Source organism: Asterias rubens, chromosome 5, assembly GCF_902459465.1.
Source record: "Asterias rubens chromosome 5, eAstRub1.3, whole genome shotgun sequence".
NCBI lineage: Eukaryota > Metazoa > Echinodermata > Asteroidea > Forcipulatida > Asteriidae > Asterias > Asterias rubens.
Window position 1 is genome coordinate 13,217,644 of NC_047066.1, and position 12,997 is coordinate 13,230,640.

Below are 12,997 nucleotides of genomic sequence, written 5' to 3' on the forward strand. Positions count from 1 at the left end.
GAACTCGGCACATTTGTCCAAGATTCTGTTCGTCCGGCAGTCTGTGCTTGGTGTGGTCAGTCATGGATTGCTCCATGGGTCAGTGCATGGTCAGCAACCAGCATGGGTGCCACCACACAACACAGCTTCCTTGAATGCATTGTAATCTGACACCGCGACCTCACGATGTATGCACAAAGGATTGGAAAAGATTATTAAGAAAACATGTGGAGAGAGGCTCAATTCTTTCACTTTCAGGTAATATTTGTCTGCTATTTAATTTATTGAATACACCATACAAGTTTAATGACAATAAATGATGAAAGACCATGCACAATACTGACGTACAATAAATTATAATTCACCAATAATGTTATCAGTCGTCAAGATCATATAGTTGTTATACTAAACCTCGTTGCATTTTTAGTATTTTTTACATGTAAGAATAAACGACCCACGTGTGAGAAGCTGAAGGATCATGGAAGGAGAAAAAAACATGTTGATTGATCATAAAAACCATGTGGAAACGAACGGGATCTGTTTGTTGACATTTTTAAATACTGTTTTCGGTGAATTTAGGAAAGAATATACCCAATTGTACATACTGATATTTCTTCCAATTTTCATCATCTGATTGCATCTTTGTGGGGTAAAAAACCAGGTAAAAACTCATGTTGAGAAAAAAAAAGACCTGGAAAACCCTACAACTTAATTTTGAAACTTAGCGACAATCTATGATAATTATACGCTCAAACTAGATTATTGTTTTTGCACAAACAATTGACGTGTATTTTTATCTATGTTTAGAGAAATGCATACATATTGTTTTAAAATTGTATTTTTTCAAACAATTTTTGGTTTAGACTTATTTATTTCCTACAATATTTTGAAGCGAACTAGGTGGCCAATAAGTAGGCCTGTGCTGTTTTTAAAATTTTGACACACAAGGAAAGATCACTTCACATTCGCAATTTGTGTGATGTATATGAACCAGGATTTTAGTGTGTTTGACGAGCCAATTTTTAAATACCTGCTTTAATTATTTATGTTTGTCTATAGATGCTTATGAATTTCACAAATTAAGAAATTGTGAGTTCAGAAACAAGACAATTTGTTCTAGTCATTGTGAAATCAGCGGTTAGCTTGGTAGGATGGACCAACAACCATGAGATTGCAGGTCCTGCAATCTAACCACTGGACCACGGTGACATAATGTGACGTTCAATTGAAAATTAACCTCTCCCCCCACCCCCACCCCCTTCCCCCACCCTCCCCAGTTCAGTGGCCGTCAGCTTCTACAGATTGCGGTGAAAGAAAATACCTCTGAGGACAGCTATGTAGTGTTTACTTAATCACCTGGTAAGTGCATAAATAATAAATTGAGAACTAAATTAATCACTTACACTCTAAATTAATCTTGCCTAAAAGAATTCAATAAAAGTGAAAGAGCAATGCGGCTTAAACCCCAAAGATTAAGACCTGTACATTTTTAAATTATTATTTACACACCCTGAATTCCTATGAGTTTATGTACATTTTGTTAATAGGAGAAATACTTACACCTGTTTTTTGTACCACATTCTTGGGCATATAAGAGAAATACTTACGTTTGTTTACTTACACGTTTGTTTACTTACACGTTTCTTGTACCACAATTTTAGGCATTGTAAGCCACGGATGAAATTGAATTTGATCCTCAAATCTTTGGGATCATACGCTTAAAGATTAAGGGCCATTTACAAATTTGTAATTTACACATCATGAATTCATATGATTTTATGTAAAATTCTTCAAAAGGATACATACTTACACATGTTTCTTGTACCACAATCTTAGGCATATAAGCCGCGGATTAAATTGATTTTGACCCTCAAAAATATTGCGGCTCGTACACCAAAGATTAAGATGCATTTACAAATTTATAATTTACACATCATGAATTCGTATGATTTTATGTACATTTTAACAAAAGGATACATACTTACACCGTTTCTTGTACCACAATCTTAGGCATATAAGTCGCAGATTAAATTGATTTTGACCCTCAAAAATATTGCGGCTCGTACACCAAAGATTAAGGTACATTTACAAATATATTATTTACACATCATGAAAAAGTGACCAGTTCTTTATGGATTGAACCTTGGGATTTGGAAATTAATAAAATGAAATTATTTTGAAAAGGCAGCAGGTGGTGCATGGGCAGGGCTGGTCATGACCCAGTGAGTCCGGATGACAGACTGCAGAATGTCCACTTCTTCATGCAGTCCTCGGACGTCACGCCGGAGGGTGTTGAGATGGGCGTGGACCGACTCCCCTCCTTGCTCGCCGTGGAAGCCAAGACCGAAGTGCCACTGCCGCAGCCAGGAGATGACATGGTCCTCTAGTAGATGCATCTTCGGCGGCACACTCTCAGATGGAAAAGTGGCTCGAAAGTAAGCCAGGTAGTTCTTAATGTCCTGGCTTAATGCATCTACGGCTGGGCCATCCAGGACCGATGAAGTGTTAAACGTCCGGTGACAAGTGCCAAACAGCTGGAAGAGTTTGGCATACTTTGCAGCGACTGTTCTTGCTTCACCCACCAGGGAAGGACAAAGATCTCGGGTTTTGTTGACTACTGCGTCGGTTAGGAGTTTGATGTTTTCTTCCTGCATTATATATAAGATAGGTAAAATATTTTAGCTCTAAAATACTTATCAGTTATAATTGTTATTAGTCATACTTGTTATTTGTCACAATGTCTTATAAAATTTGTATACCTTGCAACATTTGTGGACATGATTGCCAACAAAACTCTTCCCATGGTAGGCTTGTCGCTGCACCCGGAAATCCTGGAGAACGATGTCAAGTTGCCCAGCTAGAGGACCTTGACCTGGCTTAAGTGCTGCCTTTTCTCGAAGATCCTTTGCCTCCGCCAACTGAACAAAATTAATAACATGGGCAATATAGTGAATAGAAATGATTGGGTTTTGGGTACTTTTTGTAGTGACACAAAACAATATCCACAGGTTTACATTAAACAACACGGTTTGAAGGTAGAAACCGTTGAAATATTACTTCTTAGGCAATGTATGATGTAAATGCAAAGATAACCTAAGTCTCCCAAGAAATAAATTTGTGTGACATCGGGAGATGAAATTTTTTTTTAAGGAATATTGCAAGTAATATTTTAAGGAAAGATTTCTACCAGCAAACCCTCAGACAGTTTTACATTTTATGTTATGAAAACTTACCAGATGTTGTTGTTGCTTTCGCAGTGCAGTTGTTTCAGTGATGTAAGCTTGAAGATCTGCACTTCCCTCCACAGATGACATGATGGTGTCCGCAAGGTCTTCTTCTTTCTGACGGAATTCCTCATCCAAGGCCTCTGCCTGCAGATCTAGTTGCCGGGCCCTCTTCAACACGGAGACGACACTCTTGAAGCAGGAGCCAAGTGCTGGATTGTCTTCCTCGGTGCGATGTTCATCTTGCAACGCTAACACAGCCGCCACTTGCATGTCAAGGTCATGACATGCCCCTTCAAAGCTATTAAAATGCTTGAGGTATAACCCCAGACTGATGTGAAGTCCGGGGGGGCAAACCTGTAATAAGTAAGAAACAAACTAACTTGTAACTTCATTTGCATTGACGTGCATTGAATTAAAAAACAAAATTGTTATAAGCGCTAAATACAGTTAGCAAATTGTTTACCTGTGTCAGCGGGATCCTAAACATTGGCTCTCTGATCACGTTGTTGAAGAGTTTGGCCTTGGAGAGATTACTGCCATCATCGTTGAATCTGCGGAGGTCGTCGTCCAGGGTCTGTAGAGTCCTCTGCCTGGATGGTGTCCGTTCCTCCCGGGGCTGGCGCATGTCCTCTTTTGTGATGTCACAATAAAGACAGCAGTGTCGCCCTATTCAATACAAGAAAAAAATAAAATGAACATACGTCTACATTTTGCTTTTTTGAACTTCGAAAAACAAAACTGAATTTACCTGAAGCCCCGGTGATTCCATACACTCGGCAGAGATACTCATAGTCCCCGAACATGAAGAGTCTGATGTTGTGGCTCTTCCAAGTGCAGGACTGCAGCTCAGCAACTTGTTGACAGAAGCGCAGGAGACCAATCTTGAGGTTGTTGCTGGTATCACCTGCTGCGAAAGCACAAGCAACTACGGTGTGTCTAAGGGCATTGGGACGTCCAACGTTGGCGATCTGGAACATCTGTTTGAACGTCCCGCCTCCCTTGTCGCCTCCGATCTTGACCCAAACCTCGGTCTGTGGGATATTGCCCTCGTGCCAAGTTAGCTCGTTGTTCCTGTTGAGGAGAGGAGCAAATTTTAAGCATTCTATTCAATTATGTTCTTAAAAATTAATAATGAACTGTTTCAACTTTCCTATTTTTCTTACTTCTGGTAGGCATCTAGTTGCTGTCTAACTTTAGCGACAAGGGACTTCACAGCTACGCAGGGGGCTGGCTTGATGGTAACTCCTCCATTGACGTCGTCAGGGAATGAAAAGGGGAGGTTTTCAGCAATGATGTTGTCCGCCACGACGTCTCGTTGTTGATGACGCATGGCGTTTTCTCCTTCGGTGAGAATGTTGTACTCCCTCAACCATCTTTTCAATTTCCTGGTGCGCTTCCAAGAGACTCCCAGGTGAGCCTTCGCAGCAAGGAGCTGCATGTTGGGGATCCTGATGGTGTTGATCTTTAAGTCCCGCAACATGCCCTGCAGATCTTTTCGCAGGTGGCATAGCTTGAGTTCGTCTTTGTGCTGCTCCTTTGTTGCACCCTTGCTGAGAAGGTTACGGGTCTTGTCTAAAATCTCTGAGCGCCGTCGGATGGTTTTGGAGGAGGCAACCTCGCTGCTTTTCCGAGGAGTGGGGACACAAAGTGTCATGAGAGGCTTATTATGAGAAAAAAAAAGATACAAAATAATCAGCATCTCAAATCATTTTAAGAAATTCCTTGCATGGAGGTAAAAGGAAAAAAAACACAAAGAAAATAGTTTTAAACTTAATAAATAATTTAATGCAACGCTTAAGTTGGGAAATAATTCAACTCACCAGACCACCGGTGCTGTACTGTGTGGTTAACCCGTCTGCAGATTGGGCGAGCTTGGTCTTCAAGATGTGTGCTCCGAGAGCCTCCATCTGAGGGGTTAACGGCGCAGTCAGGGGACGCAGCAACATCTGGGTGACTTCACTTTGAGTTGTGGATGGCTGAACGATTTTATCTGCAATTGAAACTGTAGGTGGGTTAACTGAACAAACATGGGTTGAAATTTCACCCACAGTTACATGGACCTTGCATGCTGTGCACTTCATAGCTGTACTAAAAAACAAATCAGCAAAATATCCTCGGGGGGCAGTGATGCTCTCGAAGTGCACTGGTACTTGACAGACTGGACATGGGGCGCTAGGTTCTCTGAAAGATTTATAGTGTGCTGTCAAGCACCCGGAACAAAACAGATGCATGCAAGGTGTCTCCAGGGCATTGTCAAGTAACTGGGTGCAAATTTTACATTCTATCAAGGCTGTACTTGACAATGGCTCAAAATTGGAAATCTTATCCCTGGAGACTGTGGGTGAGGGGGGGAGACTGCTAAAGTGCTCTACATATGCGGGGGTAATCCTAGGCCTGCCAACCCCTGTGCGTTTCTGCTTCTTTTTTCGACCAGCTGTGAGATGTTGGTGGACAGAATTTGTGCAAACAGTGCAGACACCTGTTCTTGGGTGGGGTGGCCAGGCGGGGGCAGCTTTCCTAGGCAAAAGAAACAGACAAGTATAACAAGAATGGCACATGTGAGGGGGGTGAGTGCTTTCTTCATCATGGGAGACGTCAACCTGAAATGTGCTAAGAATTTTGTCTCTGTATTTGGCACAACTCTTAGCACATTTCCCAGCCTTCGTGTCCAATGATGACAAGCACCGCCCCCCACACAGTCTACATAACCTTTTCAGAAAACTCTTATGTTCATCCATTTTGAATCTGTATTACAGAAAAGAAAAAAAAACAGAAAAAACAAATTAATGTTAAAGTTTGAATTATATTAACAATAATTTAAAGTTAAAACTTAGATTTTGTTTATTGCACAAATTGTTTCTTTGACAATTTGTTTATTGCACAAATTGTTTCTTTGACAATGTGATTTAATTTTTAATGTTAAAAAATAATAATTATAATACAGATGAGGTTTTCCCTGACAGACCATTAAAAGTCGTTTAGGCCTATTAATTACACAAAAATAATTACACAATACAAATAGACAAAGATGTGTTTTTTTTAAAAATGAACTACTGTTTTCCAAATTTGCACTGTCACAAAATTTTATTGTAGGCCTATGGATTGCATTTATTAATTAAACTCTCGCCTAGTTTACTTAGTTACTTGGTTATTATTAATGTTATTATGAAAAGACGGATGCTTTTAATAAAAAACAAACTTGGTTTGGCCAAGCCTGTTTGTTTGTTAATTATTTTCCTGAAGTCTGCTAGAAGAGGAGTGTTTATACTGAGCTGTGAAAAAGAATGTTTTTTTTTTTTTTTTTTTTTTTTTTTTTCATTCATAAAAACCCCACATTTTCTAACTAATAACTGGTTACACTAGACCTGATACATGGCAGAAATATTTGCATAAGATTGCCGAACTATTTATTTTTAATAAGCATAAAAAGCAGCTACGTGTACAGGCCCCTTTTGTTCAAAAGCATCGTTGCCTAAATGGGCAGAATTTACTTTTACTACGAGGAGTAAAGCGACCCCAACGACCACAATCAAAGCACCCGTCAAACGCATCGTTTAACGGCACTCCATTTGTGGCGTTGTCCGTGTGAGCGCGTTTCACGTGAAATGTTGCGGGTGTCAAATTACAAATTGCCCCATTGACCTTGACGAGATTTACACAAAACGAAAATAAAAAAATTCAAGCAGTAAATTGAAAACCAACGACATTCATAAAATAATATGACAAATAGAAATCATGTACTGGGAATTTCATAGATTCACGCAAATTTATACAATCTATGTTTATACTTTTGTTATTATTCTGAAGAAATTTTTGGGGGGGCTTTGGCAAAAAGTAAAAAAAAAAGGGTTTATTTACCTTGATGTGCGTCCGGAAGTCAGTCGATCGCGTCAGATCTACATGTGAATGGAAGGTGACGCTTGGCCTAGAATGATGATTGGCTAACGTAGGTCGGTTTGGATGTTAAATATTCATGAGTCTACTATTTTCCCGCCAGTTTTTCTAACGTTTTCGTTGATGAGTTCACAGGGAAACTTTTAAAATTCGGGCCACCACGAACGCATTTTGACCGCGCGCGGGCGCCCTGTTTCTCGCCAAGTTTACATAAATCGCGCGTTGTTTACACAAAGACTTCAACGCGCAAGGTCAAACCGGATGTCGCACTACGTATCTCTCGGGTTCCTACGTGTTTTGCATACAAAGTGCGAAAGTCGACCTGGTGCAGAGTTTCCCCGGAAAACGCGTAGAGAATAAAAATTAAAGTCGTGTGCAACCTGGGGACGTTTTCTTTCCGTTACGATAATAGGTTTGGTTCGAGGTTATTTTGATTCGAGGTTGAAATAAAATGACGTCATGTTACGGCAGAAATGCTTACGTTCCGGACCGTACAAGAAGGTAGGTTCTTCGTTTGGCAGTTTTTGATGGAAAATTTCCTGACAAATTAGTATATATTATCAAGTTTTAATTGTCTTAAGTACTTATCATCCGTCTCAGGCAGGTGTCTATGTGGTAGGTTGAAAGAAGGAGCAAAGTTTTATTCGCTGAAGAATTAGCAATAAATATCGGCAGCGTTGACCGGCGACGGGTGAACGTTGTTGTGGTGTTGAAATTAGACTTGCCCTTGAGTCCATCTACTGTTTGCACGAAATTGACATAGGCCTAAATTTTATTATTTATTTAGACAAACATAAAAACCTTATTTTTCTAAAATTATTGTAATATTAATAAGAAAGAATCAATGTTGTGAACAGGAACAATATTCAGGCAAATCTGATGCATGATGAAATCAGGTTTTCTTTCACTTTTTCAGGCCCATCCCATGCCCCATGCCATGGCCATGGCTAAAGAAAATAAAAAGTAAAAAATATTGTAATTTTTATTTTAAATAATCTAAATCTGTTATATTTTTAATATTTGTCTATGCCTCTTGCTAAATTGTAATTTATTACTCCTAGAAAAGAACTATATGGTTCGTGGAGACTATAGATAGAGTAACGAACCTCGCTATGGTCAGCATGTATAGCTAGGAGTAGTAATTTTATAACAATTATTAAAACTTTGCCGGGCCTGAAAAAAAAAGATATAATAAATTTCATGAATTTGTTCATTTCTGCTGCAGGTATTTTTACAAAACATCATCTGTAATTATGACGTGAGGACACCCAGGCGTGCAAATCGTTATGGGAGGCACACAAAGCGCTTCATCAGCAGATGCCTCGTTGCCAGGGCAACCGCATCATTCAAGTGATGATATCCCATACACATCCTACTCAGTTGATAGAAATGGTATCAGAGGTATGTACGCTGGAAAGGGGCCTGTTGAAACTTCTCTTGGCTTTTTTTCTTCCCGGCTTTGGCTTCAGATCGACAATAAACTCCATCAACTTCGTCACAGCGCATGGCTTACACTCTGCTGGTCAGAAACAGCAGAGCTTAAGTTTGGCGCTCTTAACCACTCGAGCCACGACACTTTGTGTTTAAATCATGCATTTCATAATGGAAACCGACGGTGCTTATTGAAAGAGCCAGAGCCAAATCATGGTTGAAAAAGCTGCGTCTTAAATTCTCATGGCCTGGAACTTGGATTTACTTTTAAAATACACGATACTCCTTACCCCCCTTACTGGACAAGCTGGGTTTCATTCACTTCAGGAACACCACCTGTACCTGTTTTTAAGGTAAAACAAATAAAACACCCAGTGAAACTTTGAAAACTGTCTGTGTGTAAATTTCTTCAGACTATGCACAGATCTCTGGCAAGACAAACTCCCCAGCAAAATCTTCCCCCAACAAGGCAAAGAATCGTACCTCCACTGGAAGCCCTGCCCACAACATAGTCGTGGTCGCCGAGGGGACAACCCCGAGTGAGGATGCACGCTTAGCGTCAGAGCTGCAGAAGATGAGAGACATACCAACATTCATGCCCCTCATCAGGGGTGCCCCTTCACTGACCAGCATGGAGGAGGCCAATGCAATGGACAAGCTAGATCATAGGTAATAAAAATAACAATTTAGTGGTTTATTATATTGCATGCATCCGTCACTTAGTGTGCTCCAGCCTCCTGATGCTGTAAACATACAGTATTTCCGGCAAGGTTTGTGGGACTACGTTTGTGAGACCTATTCTTTTATACCACCATGTAAAGGTGCTGTGGCGCAATATGCTGCTGATCAGACCAGGAACACCGGGGCGAGCCCCTTCTCTTTAAAATGAGTGCACTGGGTCCATACGCCTCTCTTTATATTTATGCATGACGTCATAATTCTTACCCAAAATGAGGCTATGGGCACACGTTCCCCATCACTTGCTGTGGCTGTGCCCATCGCCTCGTTTTGAGTTAGCAACGTGACGTACCTCATGCATGCATATTATAAGAGAGGCGTATTATGTGCATTACGTAATGCACATAATACGCCTACACAACACACAAGACCTATGGCTTCACCTCCCATCCAAAGGACGTAGCACAGTATCATTCCCAGACTTGAAAATATATGATTGAGGAAGCCATTCAGGGTCAACGCTATAGCGTGGGGAGATTAAACATGCTTGGGAACAAAATTAACTTGTCAGCCTATATGACAATGAAATTGTTATTTATTTTAGGCAGTTGCTTCTATTATGCCTGAGGTACCAGCAACATCTGAAGCAGTGTAGCGAAGCCGTGTCCTTCGACCAGAATGTCATCACCAACAGAATCAAAGAGGCAAGTATTTATTTTGAGAATTTGGAAACGGGGGGTCGGTCAAGAGGTCAATGGAAGACTTTGGGTGATACTTGGTGGCAAAGTTAGTCATTACGGTGTTAAATGTTTCAGGTAAGGATGCCTGACAGGTCAACTTGATCATTGCAACTTGTAAGCCCCAAGAAAGCTATAAACAAGGGTGATTTCCTTGTGAACCTGAAATATTAAGGTTAACCCTTTCTGTCCCATAGTAAGTGTTCTTTTGTTTGCACTACCAACAGTACAAATGAGTTTAAGACCTAAAATAAATCGATTATTATAGGACAAGAGCATTTTTGGTAAAGTGTTTTACTCAAGGTTGACAGGCGCTTCAACTTGGATGCAAACCCAACATTCTGCTCATCAGAAACACCAGGGCTCGAGTCAAGTGCTCTTAACCGTTTGTCCCGGGCTTGCCACAGAATCAAGAGTGGTGAACTACCTATGTCTTGCGTACTTTTATTAGTATTATTATTCATTCGACCTCAACAGTACAACGACAGAAAATACAAACAAGGCAACAATGTAAGGGAAAAAAACCATAACAGAAACGACAACGTTACAAAACATTATGAGTAAACAAAAAAGACAAATAAGTGAAAAATAAATAAATAAGTTAATTAATTAAACAACAATCAGTCAATCAATAAATAGTTCAAAAAATAATTAAGTGAATAAATAAACAAATAAGCGAGAAATAAAATAAAATGAAATAAGTAAAATGATGTAAAAAATATATAGATAAATAAGGAGAGTAAAAAAAAAATTTAAAAAACTGGTGACGTGAGGGCAAATAGAAAGTACATGTATTAAACCTGGTGGTGCGAAGTCACTGTGGGGACTATATTTTTACTACAGAGTAGATCCAATTGACAATACTATGTTGTTTTTCAACAGGTAGACACCGAGGCCAATGTCATGACCAACCTGCTCTTTGAACGGCAGAGGCGGTACGCCAAGCTGGCAGAGCAGATACAGAAGATCAACGAGATGTCCTTCACTCTGCAGAAGGTGACCAAGAACGTCAACCAGCTGATCCCGCTGATGGATCGCCTGAACAATGTCCTGCCAGACGAAGAGAGACTAGAACCATTTCTGATGAGGAAGGAGAGTAAGAGTTGAGGCTGGCTTGCTGCTTCTTTGCGATAGCAAGACTTTTTGTTTGGGACGAGACTGCATCATCAGGGGTTCGGACTTGAAGGGGTTCGGACTTGAAGGGGTTCGGACTTGAAGGGGTTCTGCAATTGTTTACCTTTTGAAGAAACTATCCAAGAAAAATGTATGTTAACTTTACAAATGGCTTCATGGTAAATCATGGAAACGAAAAAGGGACACCCACAGCATTTATGTTTTCCATGGTTTGATTCAACGCCTGTTAAACATACTGTAGCAATTTGCCACCTTGTCAAGTTTGTCCGTGCTGCAACCACTGCCTCTGCATCAAGCTGTCTGTTAAGTAATCAGTGCTGCTGTTCAGTTCTCTCAAATACTAATCAAATTTTTAGATTGTGTCCATCCACCAACCAGCCCATCATCGGCCAACCAAGTGTTGGCAAACTTCTGGCAAACACTTGCCGAGGTGATGCTGCTTTGCTGCGTCGCAGTACCAATAATGACAGAGCAAATTTGTTTCAATCACAGATAAAGGTTTTGCTCATTTCTATAGTGTTCAATGAGTTAACACTTGGAGTTATGCATACACATGTCAATAAAGCATAATTTTTTTGAACACACAAATGGAATTTGGGTATACTCTTGTATACATGTACATCCAGAACTTTTTTTGTTGGGGGGGGGGTGTACGTGGTCAAATCTAAGTGACATGTTAACAGTACATTCCATTGAGTATCGTGTACATGTATAAACTCAAGGTGCTACATTTCATTTCCCCCGTACATAGGACAAAGTGTACCTGGATTCATGCTCCAAATCTCCCTTTTCATGGGGTTGCATTGTATTGTGTAATCCCACTTCCTGACTTTGTGGTAGCTCTTGGTAAATGCTAGTGTGCAATAGTGGCACACCAACTACAAAGTGAAAATGAAAGTGTTATAAATTGTATAAAAATAAGAGATTCTTTTTTATTTAATGATGTATGTAAAGCTTGTTTTCTTTTATGGATTAAATAAAATTAAATCAAGCCGAAATTTGTGTGGTCTTTTTATATCAACACCCAGCATTCAGGCTTGGAATATCAACTTTCAGAGAGCAAAGCCATTTTCATTTTTCTGAAAGGCACTTAAATTGGAAAATTGTAAAGTTTATGGGACATTTCTGAGGGGGGCACCAAGGTTAAGACCAGGGAACAGAGGCTGTGGCCTTCCACCGACTACCATGCATTATACTTGACCCTCGGGAAAAAGATTGGAAATTTTTATTGAGCAAATACAATCAGCCGTTTTAAACTGCTTACCAACCAAAAGGAGCTTTAGTATAAATGCAAAAAAAAAGGTTAATTGCCTGCCTTTCGATACTAGAATCTTTCTCGCAGGCTAAATTACAACACAACAAACATGAACAGACAACTATGTGTAACATAATTAAGCAGTGAAGTGAAAATGCATGAAGAGAGGCGAGTCGGAAAGAACACAGACAAAAAACAAGGGGTAAACAATGAATAAAGAGACAAAGTGTCTCCGTAGTGACGGAGGTGTTAGAGCGGAAGGCGAAATGGTGTGCTCATGTGATGAGACAGGGAGGCCTACCCAGCGCAGCTATAGATGGTCTGCCTACAGGTACAATTCAAGGCAGACGTTGGGAGGGGCTTGTTTGACCATCAAGACGATGGAAATACAAAGGACACTATTAAGGGTGGGAAGAGGGAGAACAAGAAAGTACATGTAAATAGTGATTGAGGGTTATTATTGGTAATTGTCAAAGACTAGTCTTCTCAGTTTGTGTATCTCAACATATGCATAAAATAACAAACCTGTGAAAATTTGAGCTCAATGGGTCGTCAAAGTTGCGAGATAATGATGAAAGAAAAAACACCCGTGTCACACTAAGTTGTGTGCTTTCTGATGCTTGATTTCGAGATCTCAAATTCTAAACTTGAGGTCTCGAAAT

At 40.0% G+C, this 12,997-nt stretch overlaps 2 protein-coding genes across 4 annotated transcripts; one reads left to right on the top strand and one right to left on the bottom strand.

Moving 5' to 3' along the window:
• Positions 1-1,519: 1,519 nt before the first annotated feature.
• Positions 1,520-5,969, bottom strand: LOC117290256. Its single transcript, XM_033771550.1, has 7 exons — positions 5,027-5,969; positions 4,370-4,866; positions 3,955-4,277; positions 3,670-3,872; positions 3,213-3,560; positions 2,739-2,897; positions 1,520-2,627 (listed from the first exon to the last, which is right to left on the bottom strand). Exons 1-7 carry the CDS (start codon positions 5,942-5,944, stop codon positions 2,151-2,153), a joined length of 2,925 nt encoding a protein of 974 aa, XP_033627441.1. The 5' UTR covers positions 5,945-5,969; the 3' UTR covers positions 1,520-2,150.
• A 1,451-nt stretch (positions 5,970-7,420) lies between these two features.
• On the top strand, positions 7,421-12,073 carry LOC117290258 (BLOC-1-related complex subunit 5-like). 3 transcript variants are annotated; one of them, XM_033771554.1, is made up of 5 exons: positions 7,421-7,601; positions 8,326-8,501; positions 8,945-9,200; positions 9,814-9,913; positions 10,829-12,073. In XM_033771554.1, the coding sequence occupies exons 2-5, from the start codon at positions 8,387-8,389 to the stop codon at positions 11,051-11,053; spliced, it is 696 nt and encodes a 231-aa protein (XP_033627445.1). In that variant the 5' UTR covers positions 7,421-7,601; positions 8,326-8,386; the 3' UTR covers positions 11,054-12,073. The 3 variants fall into 3 exon arrangements, with proteins under 3 accessions (XP_033627445.1, XP_033627443.1, XP_033627446.1); XM_033771552.1 differs by lacking the exon at positions 7,421-7,601 and adding an exon at positions 7,612-7,715; XM_033771555.1 differs by lacking the exon at positions 7,421-7,601 and adding an exon at positions 8,044-8,063.
• Positions 12,074-12,997: the final 924 nt, after the last annotated feature.

What these genes read in the sequence shown, in the direction of transcription:
- LOC117290256 (XM_033771550.1), bottom strand. Translation starts at nt 5,944, where the DNA reads ATGGATGAACATAAGAGTTTTCTGAAAAGGTTATGTAGACTGTGTGGG. An exon ending in TGGAATCACCGGGGCTTCAG is followed by an intron (nt 3,873 to 3,954) that starts GTAAATTCAGTT and finishes TGTATTGAATAG; the next exon opens with GGCGACACTGCTGTCTTTAT. An exon ending in TTAGGATCCCGCTGACACAG is followed by an intron (nt 3,561 to 3,669) that starts GTAAACAATTTG and finishes TACTTATTACAG; the next exon opens with GTTTGCCCCCCCGGACTTCA.
- LOC117290258 (XM_033771554.1), top strand. Translation starts at nt 8,387, where the DNA reads ATGGGAGGCACACAAAGCGCTTCATCAGCAGATGCCTCGTTGCCAGGG. An exon ending in TGATAGAAATGGTATCAGAG is followed by an intron (nt 8,502 to 8,944) that starts GTATGTACGCTG and finishes AAATTTCTTCAG; the next exon opens with ACTATGCACAGATCTCTGGC. An exon ending in ATGGACAAGCTAGATCATAG is followed by an intron (nt 9,201 to 9,813) that starts GTAATAAAAATA and finishes TATTTATTTTAG; the next exon opens with GCAGTTGCTTCTATTATGCC.